This window comes from Mugil cephalus, chromosome 22, assembly GCF_022458985.1.
Source record: "Mugil cephalus isolate CIBA_MC_2020 chromosome 22, CIBA_Mcephalus_1.1, whole genome shotgun sequence".
Taxonomy (NCBI): Eukaryota; Metazoa; Chordata; class Actinopteri; order Mugiliformes; family Mugilidae; genus Mugil; species Mugil cephalus.
Genome location: NC_061791.1, coordinates 16,883,229 through 16,903,843, shown reverse-complemented (window position 1 = coordinate 16,903,843; position 20,615 = coordinate 16,883,229). Strand labels below are relative to the sequence as shown.

General features: G+C 41.8%; 1 protein-coding gene across 16 annotated transcripts in view; it reads right to left on the bottom strand.

Moving 5' to 3' along the window:
- The window catches only part of osbpl8 (oxysterol binding protein-like 8), an 89,254-nt gene that overhangs the window by 6,902 nt on the left and 61,737 nt on the right, over positions 1-20,615 (bottom strand). For 12 of the 16 annotated variants that reach the window (XM_047574812.1, XM_047574815.1, XM_047574820.1 and 9 more), the window contains 18 exons: positions 14,382-14,455; positions 13,111-13,191; positions 12,622-12,723; positions 12,055-12,258; positions 9,221-9,305; positions 7,311-7,476; positions 6,960-7,185; positions 5,461-5,645; positions 4,511-4,592; positions 4,329-4,427; positions 4,145-4,241; positions 3,959-4,057; positions 3,624-3,721; positions 2,951-2,956; positions 1,976-2,065; positions 1,679-1,815; positions 1,389-1,574; positions 5-158 (listed from right to left, as the gene is read on the bottom strand). In XM_047574812.1, coding sequence (XP_047430768.1) covers positions 5-158; positions 1,389-1,574; positions 1,679-1,815; positions 1,976-2,065; positions 2,951-2,956; positions 3,624-3,721; positions 3,959-4,057; positions 4,145-4,241; positions 4,329-4,427; positions 4,511-4,592; positions 5,461-5,645; positions 6,960-7,185; positions 7,311-7,476; positions 9,221-9,305; positions 12,055-12,258; positions 12,622-12,723; positions 13,111-13,191; positions 14,382-14,455 — 2,171 coding nt within the window. The remainder of the gene's footprint in view (positions 1-4; positions 159-1,388; positions 1,575-1,678; positions 1,816-1,975; positions 2,066-2,950; positions 2,957-3,623; positions 3,722-3,958; positions 4,058-4,144; positions 4,242-4,328; positions 4,428-4,510; positions 4,593-5,460; positions 5,646-6,959; positions 7,186-7,310; positions 7,477-9,220; positions 9,306-12,054; positions 12,259-12,621; positions 12,724-13,110; positions 13,192-14,381; positions 14,456-20,615) is intronic. The other 4 variants (XM_047574818.1, XM_047574828.1, XM_047574817.1 and 1 more) reach the window with 3 other exon arrangements.

Here is a 20,615-nt window from a genome sequence, read left to right as displayed (position 1 = left end):
ATACCTGGCACTTGCAATTGTCTCTCCGCGGCCCCTGGTTACTCAGACTAATAAGACTGCCAGAACGTACCATAGGGGTGCGGTGTCGGACCTTGGTCTGGATACAGCCATCTTTCTCAAACTGGATCAGATCATTGAGCGGATCCCATGGCCTTGTGCTGCGGAGAAGAAGAGATGAGGAGGTATAGGAGGTTGAAAGATTATAAATATCTGTTGTGACTAAACAATACTGAGAATACTAACACAGGTGAATAGGAGCTTATGTTTGACACTCTGTCTCTTTGGGTCTGTCGTCTTATCTGATAAACTGGACGATATACAAAAGAAAAACAACACTTCTGCAGTTATATGGAGACACCACTAGATGGTGCCCTGCTACACCAGATAATCAAATAAGAGAGACGAGGTTGGAGAATTGTATTTAAAACCTCCTGTAAGAGAGAAATTTTTACTCCTGAAGTGACATCAACGGTAAATTTCAACATTAACTCCACTGTTTCACTTTACAGTTACCATCACTTACTGCAGGAGTCACTATATTTTCTGTACTAAATGTTATGTATTTTTCACTGCTGCAGCGGAAATGACTGTAGTGGGTCAAAGTAGTGGGGGTGTGTTTGTCTTTTAGAGTAGACAGGCTTTTAGTGGTGGAGTCTGGGTCTTGGTAGGTCAGAGAAAATGACTACCAGCATATTGGGCGGGTGGTTATTATGTTTCAGCTAATCAGTGCATGTTTGCAGTAATTTAAAAAGCAGTGTCTGTTTGTCCACCTGAGGATGCTAAAAGGCTTCCTTTTAAAATGAAAAACACAACCCACCTCTATAGAAATATATCTAGTATACCTTACACCAAAGGGAAGCAGCTACTGGGCTTCTTAATCAAGTCCACAAACCACCTCAACTGGCTCCTTTTTATGAACCACACCCAAACAAAAGTAAAGCTCAACACACTGCAAAGACAGCTCATTTTTTGTGTCACCACCCTCAGTCAACGAGCACAGATACACCTTGATTTCCTGTCGATGTAAATCACAAACAGGAGTGGACACAAGGTACAAGCTAGGTTGAGTCCATCGCCCATTGAACGAGCATGCCTCAGGCATACGGAGACAAATGGATGCAGTAATAGCACTGGTACCTCATACTCATGAATCACCTCCCACCACAGTCATAGACTCTCTGGGTCCGTAAGTCCCATTTAGACTAGATTAGTGGATGAGCACTCTCATAGATGCGTTCATGTTTCACAACTAATGGCTGATATATATTATTAATAGTCAGACTCTATAGACGTGTATTTATACGCAGTATGCTGCAGTACACGGGCAGGAATTATTTTTCAGTAGTTCCATTTGCAGCTGACAGGTGGGGACTATGGGAGCCACTCACTCGGCATATCTGTAATGCCACTCTCCAGTGACAGGGTCCTGCTCGAACAGGGCGGGGATCCACTCCTCGCATTTGACTTTCCTCTCACGGGCCGACTTCCTCTGAGCCTCCTCCAGGAGGAACTTCTCGTTGGTGGCCTCGGTCTGGTCCTTGTTGGTGATGGCTCGTGTCACGTGTTGCCACAGTCTGGTGGGTTAATAGGGAAAAGAAGAAAAGAAACGGGATGGAGTCTAAATGTAAATATCTCAGAAGTAGATGCGTGGCCCATAAAGATTTAAGATAAAAGTCACCTTTCTGACTCATACTCCCCCTGCTCCTCTGGTGGGACGGTGCAGCGGATGAGTCGGCTCTGCCTGAGGTCTGGCGTGGGGTTCCAGAAGGTGTCCACTGTCCCTGTCTTCTTGTCATTGATGAAGATTTCACTATCCTGCGAGGGAGAGAGTTAAAAAGCTCTTTCAACCGATCTAAAAATAGCGCGAGATGCGACACAGAGCGACAATGAATCATCTCTCACAGAACCAATCACAGAGATCATCTCATTTTCGTCATTTTCCTTTCTTTATGTTTTTCCTCTGCGTGCGTCTTACCCAGTGTCCTTCTAGCGTCGCCAGCACCTCCTTTCCCAGCTTGATCTTTCCACAGATCTGATTGACGATGTCGCTGCTGCCCAGGAATGGCTGGAGGAAAGAGAGGAGCACAGAGAAGAGGCAGGGAAGGACACAAAAAAGGCAGAGTGGGAAACAGGAGAAGAGGACAGGAAAGGAGTAGGAAGACAAAAGAAAAACAAAGAAATGCGTAGAAGAAGAGGAGTGAGGGGTTTAAAGGAATGGAGGAGACATATATGGATAGACACAGTTTACTTGATGCAGTTTTGTGTTGCGGTAGTGTGTTTAAAAAATATATGTTTTTATCTTTTCTTCTGAAACCAATACAAAATGAAGCAACTGATTACATTTAATGTGGTACCACTGGTACTATAGGAACACAACACTTTAAAAATTGCAAATGTTATTTATATGGAAATGAATGGAAATATAGTATACGTGGCTGAGAGAGCTCAAAAACACACGCAAACGGACGAACCACAAGGCGTGAGGACGTCTTCATCGAGCTGACAACACGTGTGCTGACCCGGGTACAGAACGGTACGACACCAGCAAATACAGAAGCACAACTCAAGAAGTGGAGACAACAACAGAAGTTTCGACAAGACAGAAAAATTGATGAACTAGTTGTTCAAAGCCTTGTTTTTTTTTTTAGCACTTATTATTATTTTAAGTCTTTTTCCTCTTTCTTAGGCTGTCAAGTGAAATAATCTGAAGATAGATTGATGTTTAAACATTTATACTGAGCCTTTCTTTGGTCCCCTAGATATACATCTGTATTTGCTGGTGCTGCATTGTATCACTTTCCATTTCTGTATTCGTTGGAGTTGTATTTGCAGCACGTGTTGCCAAACCGATGAAGACGTTTTTGTAATTTTCTTGTGTTTCTTTTCAGTTTGCGTGTCTTTTCTTAAGTCGCCCTCTCAGCCACCGTAGATTGATTTGCCTTAGATGTACCTGCCGCTAGTTCATGGTTAGCGTGATGCAGGTGGTGATGGTGTGAATTGTGGTTGGGAGGGTAAAGGAGTGGAATGGTCGGGATGTCGATGTGGGTGGGGGGGTGAGAGATTCACAAAAGTTGGTGAGTATCTGAAGAAGTGACTCTCCTTTTTAAGGCGGTTACATATTCAGAGAGAAGCAAGAAGTTTAACAGTTAGTTTTGGCCGGATGTTTTCTATTTCACGAGAAGCTCGAGAGCCGGACTCTGGGGAAGTCCTTAGAGGCCGAGGACGAGGGGCAGACTTCTTATTATTTTCAGGTGTCTTTGATGCTGGTCTCTACCCACTGGAGTGGTCACACTCCAGTGGGAGCATCTGAGAGCTCACAGAGTGGGCGTTAGCATTTCTGCTTGTCTGCATTAACCACACCAACTCCAATTTCTGAACAATCACAGAATAACTGCCAGACATGACGGTTGATGTGTTGAGAATAAGCTGCTAGAACTCCCAAACAAGGAGCAAAAGCAAAACAACGTCATTTTGTCACCCTAGGAACGAAAACAAACTTCTTGCTTCTAGTGGAGTATGTAACAACATTTAGATGATGCAGGTCTTAGCCTTCTACTAATAAACAAGGAATGTTATTTACCACTCCTGATTAACCTTATTCTACACTTTAAACACTGACGTACCTTCAGTTTGAACTCCAGCTGAGCACTGTAGCCTGTTTTCTCACACGCTATAGTGACCTGGCCACCTAGCTCCAGGGTCATGGTTCCATACAGGATGCCTACAGGACGAAAAAAAAAAAAAGCAAAGATACATTCATCAGACCCCAAATATTTTTGGAGCATCAACAGAAACGCCGCTGCTCTGGTGCAGACATTTCTGCTGTAATCCAGTGGATCAAGCTGGAAGTGTGAACTGTGACGCTGCAGAGTTCACACGTTCCTGATTGTTTACAGCTATATAACAGCATTGCTGAAGTGTGATCCGTGGTGCGAAGTAGAGCAGGATGCGCTCTGACCTTTACAGTGAGCGTAGGGCATGTTCATCACGTAGTCCTCGCCTCGGTTGAGAAAAGTGAGCCGCGCCTCCCCGTCCAATATCGCAGACAGGGAGTTTCCTAAAATGGAAACAGTGTTAGCAGTTAGGAGAAATAATACACAGGGTGTGTTTATATGTTTATTCAGCTCTCTTTCTGTGTTTGTACCGTAGAACTTGGACTTGGCGAGGATGCTGCCACTGACGCAGAATCCATCCTTCCTGTTGCTGACGTAGAAGGCCGACACCGGAGGATGATGGGATACCTAAAGAAAGAAAACAAGATGTACTTTTTATAGGTGGAACAAGCTCTCAACTAATCAGACCGTTCTAAGTGGTACAGATGTCTCTACCTGCTCTGCGATGTAGAAAGTCTTGCTGTTGGTCTTCTGATGGAGCCACATGCAGCGGTACGTCTCTCCAATAATGGGGTTGTAAGGCTTCTTCAACCCCTGTGGAGTCAAAACAACCAGAACTTAGTACAACTCATTTAAAACAAAATGCAACTATTTATCATGGAGCGATCTGTACTGACCTTTGGCTTTTTGTAAAATCCAGAGATGTACCACTTCACCACCTTCTTCATGCGGTTGTAGGCATTCTCTTCAATTGCAGCTCTGTGAAGGACAATTACAATCCATGGCATGTTACAGTTGAATAAAGAGGTATACTATGACATTTAAGAAAATAGTTTGATGACATTCCCTCATGTATGTACATAGAATATTTAGCTGGACCCAGAAGAAGATCAAGAAATAGTTTGTGTGTTGTCACTTTAAAAACAAAAACAATGTTCTGGGAAGAAGTATGTGAAACACTGGAAATATTACAATGGACCCAAAGGTGGCTTTCCTAGGTTTATTACCAAAAGGGTTCAACAGCAGTTCAACGCATTACAGTGAGGTGGAGAAGCCGGACACTCCAACATACAATATGTGGACTGAAAAAAATAAAGGAAATGGAACAAATAACACACTCCCTGAGGCTTCAAAAAGATTTATTCACTAGAAGGTGGATCCCTGGCATTGATATACTGTTATACTGAGGAACCCGATCTGTATTATTCATCTGATATTTTCTTATCTTATTTTGTTATTTTTTCTTCCTGTCATTATGGTCGCCGTCTCCTTTGTTGTGTCATAATTGTCATCATGTCCCAATTCTACATCGTATTGAAAAACTGGTAAAACAGGGGATATGTTGAATATGATTCTCTGTATGATTTTGAATGAAACTGAAAAAAGTTAAAAAAAAAAAAAGAAAGAAAAAAAAGATGAACGTTTGAACTCAGACCAGAGCCAGACAAGCTCTTTCCCCATTTAAACTAAACTCCACCAACAGCCTGCTGGCATAGATACATTTAGTATTGATTCTCTCTCTCTCTATCTAACTATTGGCAAGAGTAACCACATTCCCCAAATGTCAAATTGCTCTCTTAAATAACACAAAGCACTGTAGGGGGAGCAGAAAATGGGAATCTCTTACTCTGACAGGAAGTCTGCGTGGTAATAGTAGTCGGAGAGCTTGTCCAGGAAGGATCTTGGCTCGAGGATGAAGGTGGGCAGCACGACCTTAGAGAGATCCATGCCAGGCCGGACCTGCTTCAGCAGCGTCCAGATCAGAGATTTGTTCTCCTCTGATACGGTTTCTGTCTGAGCAGCCTCTCCAGCCTGGTGACACAGATTGTAAAGACGTTTTTTTTTTCCTGATATCACATTAACACAGAATGCACGTTTTAAATTTTCTGGCACGAGGTTTTAAAAGTTCTGCGCGGCAGTTTTGCGCAATCGGTGTTTGAATCTGTCTCTGCGTCAGTTGGTGTTTATTTAATGAGCTCAATCAAACTCCGATTTCATCGGTCTGAAAATGCAGTTTGCCGTTTCACACTTGTCGTCGTATCACTGCAGTCCCTTGAAGACACCCACGCTCATCAACCCATACAGACTGCGATCAAAGCCTGCACATGCTGCAGCATGAATAGCCCCAGCACAGGAACATGCTAATTACTCCTCAATATGCAGGAAACTTTATTAAAAACGAGCCCTTAGATGATGTTTTTGATCAAAGTAAAGATAATGAAAAGAAACGCTATGAGACCCTGTCCTTGTGCGGCAATTATAGTTCATCTGCTTTTTCTTGAAGATGAAATTATCCAGTTTCAAAGCTAAGTAAAGTGTAGTGGACATCTGACTGAATTACTCTCTGAAATGAGGGGAAAACAGCTTTCTTTTCAAGCTTAATGAAAAGAACATGGCTACACAACAGTTCAGTTAGACAAAATGACTCATTCACAGAGAGCACATATAAAAACAACATCTAACAACGTCTGTCGACAATGTATTTCTTTTAAGTCACATGTATTTACAGACTTTTCAACCGGTGAAGTGAATAACAGCGATGACAGGTTCGATTCATGTTACTGTGATACGTGCCACCACAATAACTGATACAAGAGTTGCAGTTTTTAGTTTTTAAATAAACAGACCCACTTGTCTATCCATCAAAATTGGTCAAAGTCGCTCAAATCCTTCCACATTTTTCCTGCTTCTGACACATAAAGTGAGGACAACATGTTCACTTGCTTGCCTAATATATCCCACCCACTGACAGGTGCCATGGTAGTGAGATAATCAGTGTTACGCATTTGACCGCTGAGTCATAATATTATGGCTGACCAGTGGTAATTCGCCCATGCACCATGCGTCATGTATTGACCAGAATAGTAATAATATGGTTTCATGTGTCTACGCATCAAGTAACAAAGGGAATGTAATTTCACCACTCAATTAAAAGGATTTTGTTTATATTATAATTAGTCACCATATTACTATATTATTCTTTTCATATTACAACTTCTATCCATTTGGCTGTGGTCGAGAGATGTATATATTAGCTCTGCGTGTGTTTTGCTACAGAGGGTGGAGATCAATTAAATCAATAAAAGGCTCCATTTGACGTAGTCATCAAAAGCCTTTCTTCATTACCTCCCCCAGCTCCTCATGGGACTGTTCCAGGTATGGGGTCTCCCGCAGATGCTCGTTGGGGTCCAGGTCGATGTACGAGTCATCTTGGCGCTCTGATGTGTCGCTGTCGCTCTCCTCGCTCTTCTCCAGGCCCTCCGGGTCTGACTCCTCGTGGTCCTGCTCTCCCTCCCGGTCTGACTTGTCTGAGTACAGGTCAGGATCCTTCAAATGGTCACTGTCGTTGAACCTGAGGGAGAAGCGAAGCGTATTGGATTGTAATAACTTCAACGAGTTCTGTCGCATTTGAAAAAAGGTAGTGAAAAAGGCCACAGAGGGCGAAGAATCCAGTCCATGTTGAATTTTTCTACTCACTGGAAACCGTGTATGTTGTGGGCTCGGAGGAGGCTGTAGAAATTAATTGAGTGTTCTCCGCCAGAGGCTACTGTGCTCATGTCCTCCTTCCCTTCGCGGATCATGGTCCTCTTTAGCAGGCTGGAGCACTTCAGGGCTAGTTCTAAGGCATCCATCCAGCACCGGCCTAGGGAAAAGATTTCAATTCATTAACAAACCAGAGTATCTTCCATTTGGGTGTTCATCTAGTACTCCCAGTCCGCGCTGGTCCACAATTAATATCAGAAGATTAGTGCAGTTTCACATCAAACTGCTTGCTACTTTTAGCTTAAAACATCATTTAAACTGCAAAATGCAGAATACATATCTTTTCTTACACATTTGGGAATGTTCGAAAAAATCCACCCTTGCAGGCGGGTTTAAAATTTTGAAAAGAAAATATTATTCAGCAGAAAGGAAGAGGTGTACTGGAGAAGTGTGATTTGGCTCTCGACTGACAGTTCCAGCACCACGGACAGAGGCTGAGTGGAAGAGGGTGAAACACGATTGGAAATTTCAGCACCACGGACAGAGACACAGAGGAACATTCGCTCATTCGCTCACAGTATGTACCAGGTCAGTTCATTAGGTACACTGGTGAAATAACAGTGCGTTTTTGATTCAGTTCAAATTCAAGTGTGTTTTCATTATGGAGGCTGTGATTTGTTGGACTGCTGAAGTGTGGTTTACCGACAAATGTTTCTGTTATTCTGACAACCCCATTTTACAGAGTGTGTTTTTTAGCGGCACACTTCTAAAAAGCACCAAAATCAATGCAGCAAAACCACAGACATAGTCTTTATGATGACATAACCTAGCACCTACTGCGGTGTGAAAAAGTAAACACAAAACACAGTTTTTAAATTAGGGAAAACAAAATCCAAACCTACATGGCCCTGTGTGAAAACGTTCACCCATTCATCACAGCAACACTGCCACTGTTGCTATGATTTTCTTTGTGTTACTTTTACATCAGATGTAATGGGACACACACCTTTCAAATAGTTCAACTTTTGTCTCATCAGTCCACAGAGTGTTTTCCCAAAAGTATTGGGGCTCATTAAGATGTTTTCTGGTAAGACTGTGATGAGCCTTTATGTTGTTTTTTGCTCAGCAGTGATTTTGATCTTGGAACTCTGCCATTAGGGCCATTTTAGCCCAGTCTCTTTCTTATGGTGGAGTCATGAACACTGACCTTAACTGAGTCAAGTGAGGCCTGCAGTTCTTTGGATGTTGTTGTGGGCTCTTTTGTGACCTCTTGGATGAATCGTCTCTGAGCTCTTGGGGTAATTCTGGTCAGCTGGCCACTCCTGGGAAGGTTTACTACTGTTGGCTCTCACTATGGTTCAATGGAGTCCCAAAGCTTTAGAAATGGCTTTATGACCTTTTCCACTGATAGACTAATTGATTCCAATTACTTTCTTTCTCATTTGTTCTTGGATTTCTTTGAACCTCGGCATGATGTCTAGCTTTTGAGGATCTTTTGGTCTACTTCACTTTGTCAGGCAGGTCCTATTGAAGTGATTTGTTGACTGAGAACAGGTGTAGCAGTAATCAGGACTGGGTGTGGCTACAGAAATTGAACTCAGGACCATGAAGGTTTTTAACAAAAACCTTAATTCTAGCATTAACTACTGTAAAAAAATATCTTTGTTCTTCCATCAAACATTACACGAATGCACACTGCACCAAAAATTAAAGTGAGTGCCTCTTCCACAAATCAACACAGACTCAAAGCTGTATCCCAGGATTATGCTCATATATTTGCATAATATAGGCATCAACAAACTATTGTCACTTTGTTGACGCCAACATTATGCAAATGTGTGTGTTTCTGTCCTCCATCCGTCAGGAGTCAGAGAAATAGCTGTGAATGACAGCCTGTCTCTTACCATCAGACTCTGAGGCGGCACGGAAGATGAGGTGGCTGCTGGGTAACGGCTGCGTGATAGAGCCAACCGCTTCTCCTTTAGGGCCCTGATAATAATGAGACACAAGGGGAAGGAAGACATGTTAAAGACAATTACACGTTTGAATGCTGACGCAGAGATTTTATTGGCTTCTTGAACCGTGTCTTTTTCCTCGTCTCACCTCTGGTGTTCACGTCTCCCTTTTTGGTTTTTAATCATTTATATGTGCAAATAGATGAAATCTCAACTCGCGAGTATGTCATTATGCAAATGGGTTATGAGAGGGGATGGAGGGCTCGGATGCAGAGCGAGTGGAGTGCTTATTTCAATAGTGAAGAGGACAATGGGGAGAGCGGGGACACTGTAATCTAAAACACGGGACAGATTAATTGTGGTTCAAGCATTTTCATAGAAAAACAAACAAAAAAAAGCAAACACTTGAAATGCGAGGTCACTGATGAATACCAAATCACAGGCAGAGTGGACAACCGAACAAATGGAAGCTGTGCACTGCCAACTGGCTGGATGTATAATTCTCTGTGTCCGTCCTGAATTAAACTAGGATGTACTCTTAATTATACAGTCACAGTTCCCATCTGGACCACTATTCCATTGAACTGCAGGAGACAAAGGATTGTGTTTTAATGCCTTTTCTCCCTAATTATCTGTTTGTGTTCGTTTTGTTTTGTTCGAGCAAAACAGTCTGTATTCTAATTGATGCGTCTGCATAACAAACCACAGGCACTGTATCCCTTCTCTGGTTTATTAATCTGATTAATAAGCTCAGACACTCTTTCCATAACAATACAGAGTAATGTGTTGTAATTAACATATTTATAATGTGCTTGTTTGTACTTGTACTTTTTGTGTCGGCAGAAACACTGAAAACAGGGAGAAAGAAATAAAAGTACAAAGATAACACTTTGAGGCTAAGTATGGTTTATGTGCTTATGTGGACTTTGTAATTGTCCGTTTTATACATTGCTCTCTGTAATTATTTAACTAACAATGTAGCTTTGATTCATGATGCGGTGCAGTGATTTGTACCGTTGTCTCACAGCAACAAGGTCCTAGGTCAGAACCTGGAGGCCAGGTGAGGCGTTTCTTTGTCTGCGTGGGAGTTTTTTTCTCCAGAGATGATTATTAGGTTAACTGGTGATTCTAAATTAGTCGTAGGTGTGCATGTGAGCATGAATGGTTGTTTGTCTCTCTGTGTTAGCTCTGCGATAGACTGATGACCTATCTTGCTCAGTGCCGACTGAGACAGGCTCCAGTCCCTTCAGATCTCCACAGGATAAACAGTAGAATACAATAAAAGAATGGATAAAGGGCTCTGAATGATAATATCTCCTTTAAATGAAGCCAGTCTGGCGTGTCCCACTGTTATTAGTGGGAAGCAAAGTCATCCTGCTGCTAATAATAGCTTTGTAGCACACGGAGAACTATTTAAATCATCGTATGTCTTTTATTGCCAAATCCTAGTGATAAAAAAGGTGTATTTTCCAAAATGTTAAAGAATATTAATGTTTCAGAAGTATACGTGTATGAGTGCGCCACACTTTATGTAGGTCATGGACGAGATGAAGTCATTGTTTCACTTTCACAGGGAAAGGAATATGTCAGACAGCTTTGAAGATTGAAAATATCCTCTCCAGGAGATAAATGGTGCGATCCACAGAGGACACCAGGCACAATATGTGTTGGTTCTTGTTCTTAGAACAATACCACACGATTTTTAGTCTTCACTGGTCTTTAATAACTACACAGTAGGGCTGCACGATAAATCATTAAAAAAATCGCGATTTTGATTCACACATACACATGATCTCCTTTTGAAACAAAAATGCTCCCATTTTTCACAGATTTTTTAAAGCGCCCTAAAGGCAGCACTGCCTCCGACTCCTCCCTCGACCTATGGTAAAGCATCTTTACAACACGTGATACCATCAGTGGAGGAAGCCCACCTGCAGTTGAGTGTGTGGAAACAGTGACAGTGAGAAGCAGAGAGAAGTCAACGGTAAAGAGAGTTAAATGGATGGCTAACACACTAACAAACGTATGCTCTACATTCTAAGGAAATCTCAACGTTTGATAGTCTACTTCAATGACCATTTGAATTTTTTTGTGTTTTGTTTTGTTGAAGTTCATCAGTGCAATAAACAATTTATAAAAAAAATCATGCCAAAGAATCGTGATCAATTCTAAGCAAAAAAAATCGTGATTCATATTTTTCCAGAATCGTGCGGCCCTACTACACAGCAGGCAGTGTAGTTTCATTGAAATGTATTTTTGGCAGTGGTGAAACAGCAGCTTAATGTTGCCACTAAAACAATCAGGCTGGCAGAGCCACATTTTACCCACCTCCCCGCTTCCTTTTTTGCATCTGCTATTCCACTTCATCCTTTACAAGCTTTTTATTTATTCATGTTAGTACCTTTTATTCCATTCGCTGACACGTCAGTACTGTACCTCTTGAACCGCTGAGAGCGGTAGGATTTTTCCATGACTTTTTCGTTTGCTTCCAACTCAGACATTGATGACAAGCGTCGATGACTCATAAATGTGCCTTGTTAGATAATGTTTTCTGTAGACGAGTAGCTTAAAATCCCCATTCAAGAATACAAAGGCTAAGCCACTTTTTATGGAAGACATTGAAGAATTTACGTGAGCTTGTGAAGTAGATGTATCTCAGTTTCCTCAAGGAATTTTCCTTTTTCTTATTTTGCCAGCGTAGAATAAATAGACTCAAAACTCCTTGAGATTAATACAGTTTCAGTCACGGCTGATAAGACTGTGATTTCCAGATATATTCTGACCTTGACAGCCCAGATGGACTGCTCCAGTGGGTGAAAGAGCTTGAAGCAGAAACCGTCCTTCTTGGAGGGCCTCTCGATCAGCTCGCAGGCGTTGAGCAGCACCGTTCCCACCCATTGTCCGTTTTTGTGAGTTTTATAGATGAGCAGGACGCCTGGTTTCAGCACACACCACAGCTTGGTCCAGCTCTTTAATGTGCCACGGATCTGGAGGGATACGGTCACAGAGTCGCGTCAAAGCAAAGTTCTAAGTCAGCTCAGCTCAGATTACAAGAGATTTAAATCCAGGTCGCATTGCACACTGGATGAGAAATTTCACAGGTATTTTTCTCTCTGGTCTCTCATCTCAAACTGGCACCCAACAAGTCTTGAAAATAACACTGTAAAATATCATTTAGAGCTTTGTGACAGATCACAGAGAACTAAAAGCACCACTGATTTCTCCGCCCATTGTGGCAACAAAACCTCAGTAGCCGAGCCAAAAGCTTCAAATTTAATTACGAGATAAAAGACTGAGCAGCTATTCAAGCGCATGCAGAAGAGGAAAATTCATCCTGCTGGTCGGCCCACCTTTAGCCAGTCAGCCATGACGATGACAGAGGGATCTGTGATGGTGCTGAGCAGCTCCTTGGTCGCCCTCTTCTTTTCCTCCCTGTAGTTCTTCTTCTGCACCTGCAGGGAGTCAACACATCAGCTGTGAATGTTCATGTTCAACACGCGGCTTCTCACTGAATGTCATTCTGCAGCAAATAAGAAAAAGAGTGAAATCACACTCCTCTGTCTCCGTTAACGCAGCACCCGGTGCCTTAATGAATATTTACATTTCATTCGCCCCTTTAAACATAATCTATACCATTGCTTATCCTGTTGTGGTGACACTGTTGTAGGACAAACGCAGTATTTCATGTGTGGTGACTGTACACACAAGCACACACTGTGACATGCTGCGGCGTCTAAGATAGAAGTAACACCGCCCCCAGTATTTTTAAGACTCCTTGTGCCGGCGTTGAGAATTAGCATCCGGATACGCAACATCTAAGCTGCTTTCAGCTCGCTTACCTTAAGGGACTCCTTCTTGGTGAGCTTTCCTCCAGACCCTGACACATCCTTGTCTGAGCCATTGTACAGCTTGGTTTCAGACTGTAGAAACACAGGAAGAGACGAAATGAAGATGATTTAGCTCTCAACAGTTAATATCTCTATGGCTCTGAAATCTAGCCACGTTCACATAAATTATATTGTGAGCATACTATCCTAAAGTCCCATCGCTTTTTAGCTTGTTTAATGTTGTACTCGTGGAAGCTGCTCTGTATAGGAACATCCATTAAGTGACTAAAAGCAATCTTGGCAACAAAATGTTCCCTCAGAATGACAAATCTATTACCGCACATGTTATAATCATCAGAGATTACTGAACTGCAGACATTAGATTAGCATGACTCACAAAAATATGAAGAAACAGCTGCTGTAATGGAAAACAACCTCCAGAGGAGATTGTCTTTTTCCTTGTGAGCTTGTTTGCTTCCCCGGGATCCCGACTTAGCTCGGTTGGTGAAATTAGACCTATAAATGCCAGTGCAGGTGAGTCTCTGCCAGATCTCTCCACAAGCCAATTGGAGTGATTTAAAGTGGAGAGAGACGGGGAGTATGTATGTGTGTATGTGGATGCTACAACGGGCCTTACATGCCCCCAGGAAGGCTTGAAGAAAGATGGAAAGGCTGTGATAGTAAGCACCAAAGCTTAAATCTCCTCCTTACAAAGCTGTCTTTTATTCAGAAAACCTGTAGAGGTTCCTCTGGCTGATTGCCGTGAAGATTGCAGGATAAACGGCCTTAGCTCTATCGTGCTACTGAAAAAGACAGCGGACGCTTTTGAAAGCGCAGTCGTGCACAGATCAGGGTTCTCTCTGCTTTGTGAGGCCTTGCTGGTAAAACTGTTTTTGAAAGTTCGCAGCGATAATCTTGTCACGTCCGCAGAAATCCCAACAAATATTTAACAGGATTCGCCTGAAAGCTCCTCTGCGGTGACTCAGACGCCCACGTTTAACGTGCATCCGACGCGGACCTCGACAGATAAGCTAGACGGGCCTCCTCCGCACCGAGCCGACTTGAAAGCGGCGCGGCGCCAGAATTTTAGCTGATAAATGTTTGATGGGGTACAGTGTGCATGATTTTGCGAGTCATCTCAATGTAGGCTATCTGACGCCCGAGGCAAAAGGAAAAGAAGACGTGCACTAATTCTAACATTCTCTGTTCTCATTACAACCCGAGCACCAATCATTCCTTCCAACCATCACAGCGCATCAACACACAGGAGGGATTCTTCTTACTTTGCTCTTAGATATGGAATGTGAGTCCTCTTTCAAAGGCAGAGGCAAGAGGTCCTCCTTCCCCCTTTCGAAACCTGTAGAAAGAAAAAAAACATAACATGAGGAAATGTACCAAAAAAAAAAACAGTGCTGGTTTCTGGTGGGCTCCGTCTACAGGTGCATGCCGTACAGAAACAGGGCTTTTGGTTGGAGAGGACGCCGTGAAAGGTTCCCGAGGCCCTGTCACTGGCCTCCGCATGGATTTCACAAAGAGACACTTTAAAAGAGGCACTGTGGAGGAAGAGGGATTAGTGTGGACCTTTTCATTCCTCTAATCCTGTGATTTTTAAATGTCAACCGGGCACTCAAACAACGAGGAGGAGTGCTCTGTTTAAACCGGCCCAGATCTTGTGTAGAAAATAAACAAGCTTTGGGATTTAATGGTGCGGGATGCAAGGGGAGGAAAAAAAAAAAAAGTAAGTGAAACGGTGAGTCGACAGAAATTAACGTGCAAAGAAAACACAAAATTGCTCTGTTGCAAGACAAGTGATTAAAGAGAATCCCTTATTATTTCTTTGAGGTAGCGCTAACTGTGCAATACAACGCATATGTCTACTTCTTAAAAGTGCAACTGAGAATATATTTTATCTTAACTTTTTTGAATTTTTAAACGAAATCCCACATTAAAATAACTAAATACAAATAAACAAAATCTCTTCAAATAAACAACCAAGGACTGGATGTGTTTCTAGTCTGGGATTTATTTATATGTTTTTTTTTTTTCTCCAGTCTGAATCCCTGACTGTGACTACGACGTCAAACACGTAATGACGTATGACGTCGATGAAACCAAAACTAGATTACACCCTCTACTGTTTAAAAAGGGCATCGCGATTCATTTTTCATCTGGGGTGACCAAAGAGCAGGTTCAGAAACAGTTTCGACAGCTAAAGATTTAGCTCTTGGCCAAAAATACTAATAATAACAATAATAATAATAAAAACTGCCTCTTAAACTTTGCTGGGTACGAACCACCGACTTAAGAATCTAGTCTATCTAATCCTAAGAAAAACTAAACCCTTCAGTATGGATGCTACATCTAAGCAGCAACTCCATCAGCGTGACTACTGCTGTCTTGTTCAAATGCAGTGACCTGAAACAAAAATTTACTTCCTGTATATTTTACATCAACCCACACTAAAAGAAAGAAAACCAGGATTGCTTTTCTCGTCTTTCGATTGATTGGACTTTAAAAAGTCAACAGGTACAGTTACGCTTTTACGGCTCCTCCTGCACTCGTGAGGATTTCAAGTCCAAACGGCCGACCAGCCAACTGGAATCCCATTACATAATGTCAGTGACAGGAGCACACTGTCCTTCAAAGCAACTGAAAGTAAGCCAAAGAATCTGGAAGGCAACAGACTGGCGCCTGCTACAAGTGCTTAGTCGGCGCTGAGCTCAAACGTTAGATGAAAAGGAGGTTCCCCGTTTTAATCTGCATCTCAGCTGGAACGGTGCGGGGCTGAGAAGGGGAAATGAAACAAACGAACGTCGGAGACTGCTCGTGTTGAGTTGCTGAAGTGATTTTTAGCTTCTAAAAAAGGCAAACCGAGCAAAGTGAAACCTCCTTGCCTTCATTAGAGCTCTATTTCTGGTGTGAAGAAGGTTTCTAAACTCAGCAACAGATCTCCCACTGAGATCATAGCGGTTTGTGACACCGGCGGTCTCAAGGTGACAGAGATCCTATAAATATTTTATAGGGTCTGTCTCCTATCTAAAGGTCTTCAACACTCAGCTGTGAGTGTGAAGGAACAACCGCCAGGCTTCGTTTCCGAATGAAGTATTTGCCATTTGGGAAAGTGTCACGCCTTTTTTTACCATTCATTTTCTTTTATGAAGAAAAATGCACTGGCAATGTATTCACGCCGCACGCTTCGGTTTTATTCTGCAGTCACCGTGGATGGCTGGATTTTGAAACGAGGTTTAAAGGAGAAAATGTTGTGCAGAGACGCTTTTGTTATATTGACCTGCTTCTGAGATTGATGTCTGCATAGAGTTACTGTGACTGCAATGGTAAACACCAAACCTAAAACCAACCACAAACAGTACAGGATGGGTTAGATAATACCTATTATCACAGTTTGAAACACTCATCTTCCAAACAATTTCTCTTTAAGATGGAAAAAAAGGTGCATCCGCAGGTCAGCAACCATTCAGTCAGAGGAGATACATGCTTGACGTGGTCATGACCACCTGTGTATATTTAAAACTGTGCCATGAAATAATTGAATAACTTTAACTCTTTCTGTCATTTCCCGCTGCAAAAATCACTTCATATCATTCATACATCAACGATTCCAATCAGCAGCAATAGCTCATTCACACAAATCAAGACCATGTAAATCATATCCACTTATTTTTAAGAATTATAATTAATATAAATATAATTGTGACTGTTTGTTTAAATGATCTAAAGGTCTCAACTGGGTGTCACAGTGACACACATCGAGGAAACAGGGCCACTCGATGTGTCTTTCCAGCTTCACAAGTGCTGCCTCAGTTTCAATGCCGGCCTGGTTTCAGGCGCACATTAGACGTCTCACCAGACCATCTGTGCCCTCTTGATAAGAACATCTCCATGCCAACTTCAGCTGGGAAACAACGCAGATGCAATTCAGCCTCTAGAGCAAGCCACAAGAGGCTGCATCGCTCCCTTTCTCCCTCCCTCATCTCCACTCGAAGAGAGGGAATTGGAAGAAAAAGATGTGAAAAATTTAGCAAATTCAAATGAAGTTAATTATTGGCACGAGAAAATAATCTTATCCTTCTGTCATCAAACATCTGACTCAGTGTTTCCAAATCCTTTCCAAATCTGGGCCCGTTTTTTTTTTTTTTTGTTTTTAGATTTTCACGGCCCACCTCCGACCCCATAAATACAGAGGCCATAAAATGAGTTCATGTTGCAACACCTTCATCATTACAGTTTTCAAGGAGCTGTCCATCAGCACCACACACACATACATCAATCAATCACACAAGGTGCTGTCCATCAGTACCACACAGTTATCAGAAATAACAAGTAAGGGGTCGTCTGTAACAGGCTGACGATTCATAAATAACAGCATCCTCTAGCAACAGAGAAATGCATTCTCATATACGTCTACTTGACATCCAGTATCAGACCCGAACAAAATCCAAATATGAAAGGAAGCCCATTAGAAGCCCCCATAAACGTAAACCTGATATAAAGATGATGTTAATTCTGCTTGGTTTTAGCCAGATGAAAATTTGAGGAAAGACAATAACATCATAGAAACTAAATTAAAACATTGCACTACAGCGGCCTACAGGTTGGAACTCACTGATCTGACTGAAGTTTGATAACGCTGATAATGTAATCAGCTGGTTATTTGACTATGATAAACACTAATCAGACTAAAGTAGATTCAAATCTACTGTACGAGCTTGTTAGCAAGCAATTTATAATCAAGGTCAGACAAAATGAATGTGGTCCACAGTGATGAAGTGTCCCACTTTAATTTGAAACACTTAAAGTTGCCACTTTTCCACTCACCCAAATGTGCTGCAATTTCAAGAGTACAGTTACAGCACAAAACAAGGACAATCATCTGAGAAGCGTCACAAGAAAGACACTCATTGTAATTAAATTCCATGACATTAACCATAATTAAATTAAATAGTCATGCTAGTGACAGAATAAAGCAGAAAATGAGGCAGAAAAGTTAACTTGGCTGGAAGGTAGGAAATTATAAATAAATTAAAAATAAATTATAAATTTGTCTCCTGTTAAACTGACTACAATTCGTTCAGATCATGTGTAATGAGTCATAATTAGTCATTGGACGGACACAGACAGAACCTCTCCTTCTTTAATAAAAGCCTTGATGATCTAAAATTATCCAACAGGTTTTGAAGCATCTTTCATGTGGACTCTTAACAGCCCACACTGTTAAATGTGCTCCATATGAACAGCACCTTGGATTAGAGTGGGCTTTGCACTGAGGGTTGCAATATCATTGTGATAAGCCTCCCTTCACCTGAAAACAATGACAACGATTTAAGGCCAAAAAAAAAAAAGAAGTAAATCCAGAATGTGTATTTTCCACACAGTAGAAATGTGTGAGAGTGTTGGCGTACATTTCTTTGCTTCCAGCACGAAGGATTCTTCACACAATGGGAGGTGTTAAAGCACAGCTTAACAGGCTGATGAAATGAAAGCTACTGAATGTAACCCAGTGTGCTGCAGCATAATTTACATGTGAAGTACCTTTCCTGGGAAGTTTGCTTTAATAAATGGAATGATAGTCAACATAATTTGGATTTTTGACAAGAAGGAAAAACTATTCCTACGAACTAATGTCAATTAAAAATACTTAATGTACTATCAGTGACTGCATATACTTAAAGTATTCTCCCGTTAAAGTGACTGACCTAATCCAGCAGAGGTCCAGACAATTGGTGCTTGAAATCTCACAATCACCGAAATGGACGTCACCCGAGTGTAATGAAAGTTGTCTCGAGTGGCTTCAGTATGAAGGTTGAGTCACAGGTTAACCAGCATCCCTGGCTACAATTACGCCGTAGAGGCAATCATCCAAAACAGTGAAGCATGGCGGGGGCAGCATCATGATGTTTAGATACCTCAGCAACACAAACGCCAAAAGCGTTCAGCGAAAGCCACGCAGACGCAGTTTACCAACAACAAGGTGAATGTTCTGGAGTATCAAAGCCAGGACCTCTATAACACAGATCTCTGTTGCTGAACTTAAATTGCTGTTCACGCAGGATCCCTTTGCAACCTGACAGAGCGGCATCGCAAAAAAGAATGGAGCAAATTATAGATGTTTAAGCCTGAGCGAGACCCATCTGCACAGAATAAGTGCTGTGATTACAGTCAAAAGTGCACTTTAAATACTGGCTGGAAGGGGGAGGAACACTTACCATTTTGTATTACACATTTTGAATGAATTTGCATATTACTTGGAAGAAATCTGTTTTAATTAAGAGTTTGTATATTCTCGACACATTTTATTGATAATAATTCCATTTCTAAAAGCAGCAAAATAGGGAAAACTGGAGGGATGAATACTTTAACACTTATTGTATACAAGCACTACAGTAGCGTTACACAACACTTGTGTTGTGTATTTCCCTGTTGAACTGAAGTGTTTTACTTCAAGAAGGAAAGCTTCAATAAATAAGTGAGAAGGGTGAAAATCAGCTGGCAGTTTTGGTGTGTGTTACCCTGTAAAGATGGCACTGTTGACATACGCCACTGGGGACGACAAGGTCAGAGCTCAGTCTCACAGCAGAAGTCTGCTCTCCCCATCTGTTAATCAACTCATCTAAAATCAATGCCCTCTGGTGTCCTTTTTGTTTCGGGATTAATGTCACATCATTAGGGTACTGAGCCTTGACATTTCCACTGCCTTCTATCTATAACCGCTCATTATAACCGAGGTGAACACTGACCGCTCTGAAACTACAACTGTATTTTCGTAAGATGGTCCAAAAAAAAAAAATAAAAAAAAAGATGGAGCCCTGCCACGCTGCTGCTCATTTAAATGCCGAAAGATTTTAATGATTAATGCGACTGCAAGAGGAAAGACAACCTTCAGATTGTCTTACCTTAATGAGGCCATACATATTCTGAACTGTTCCAAGCAAACTACGTGGTAAGAAATTCAAACTGAAAGGACTAAAATGAAAAGAAATGAAAAAGATGAAACAGAATTAGGAGGCGGGAAATAGCAGCCATACGTTTAAAGAAGGTGAAACGTTTTATTTCCCTCGGTGAAAACTGCTACCATAAGTCCTAAGTTCAGATATACCCCTGGTTCTATGTGGATGCAGTGCTCACGCCCCACTGCAGTGTGTCTGGGGCATTTGCCTTTAAAAAAAAAAAAGAAAAAACACACAGTGGAGCTGCAGTGATCTCATTCTGCATCAAAGAGCACAGACAGCGGAGAGAAAGAGAGAGAGACAGAAAGAAAAATAAAGGGACGAAAAAAGTAAATAGAGTGAGGCAGGAATAGCTGTCGGCTGCTAGACTCAATGTCTCTCCATGTCTACAAAACCCCTCACAGAATGAAAATAATGTCACCTGGAGTACAATATACACTTGATAACAGGCAGAATAATGATGACGAAAGTGAGACTTAAACCACAAAAAAAAGAAACGCCATTCAATTCTTCTTCTTTCTCATCTACCTATTTCCTGTACAGCTCCTCTGG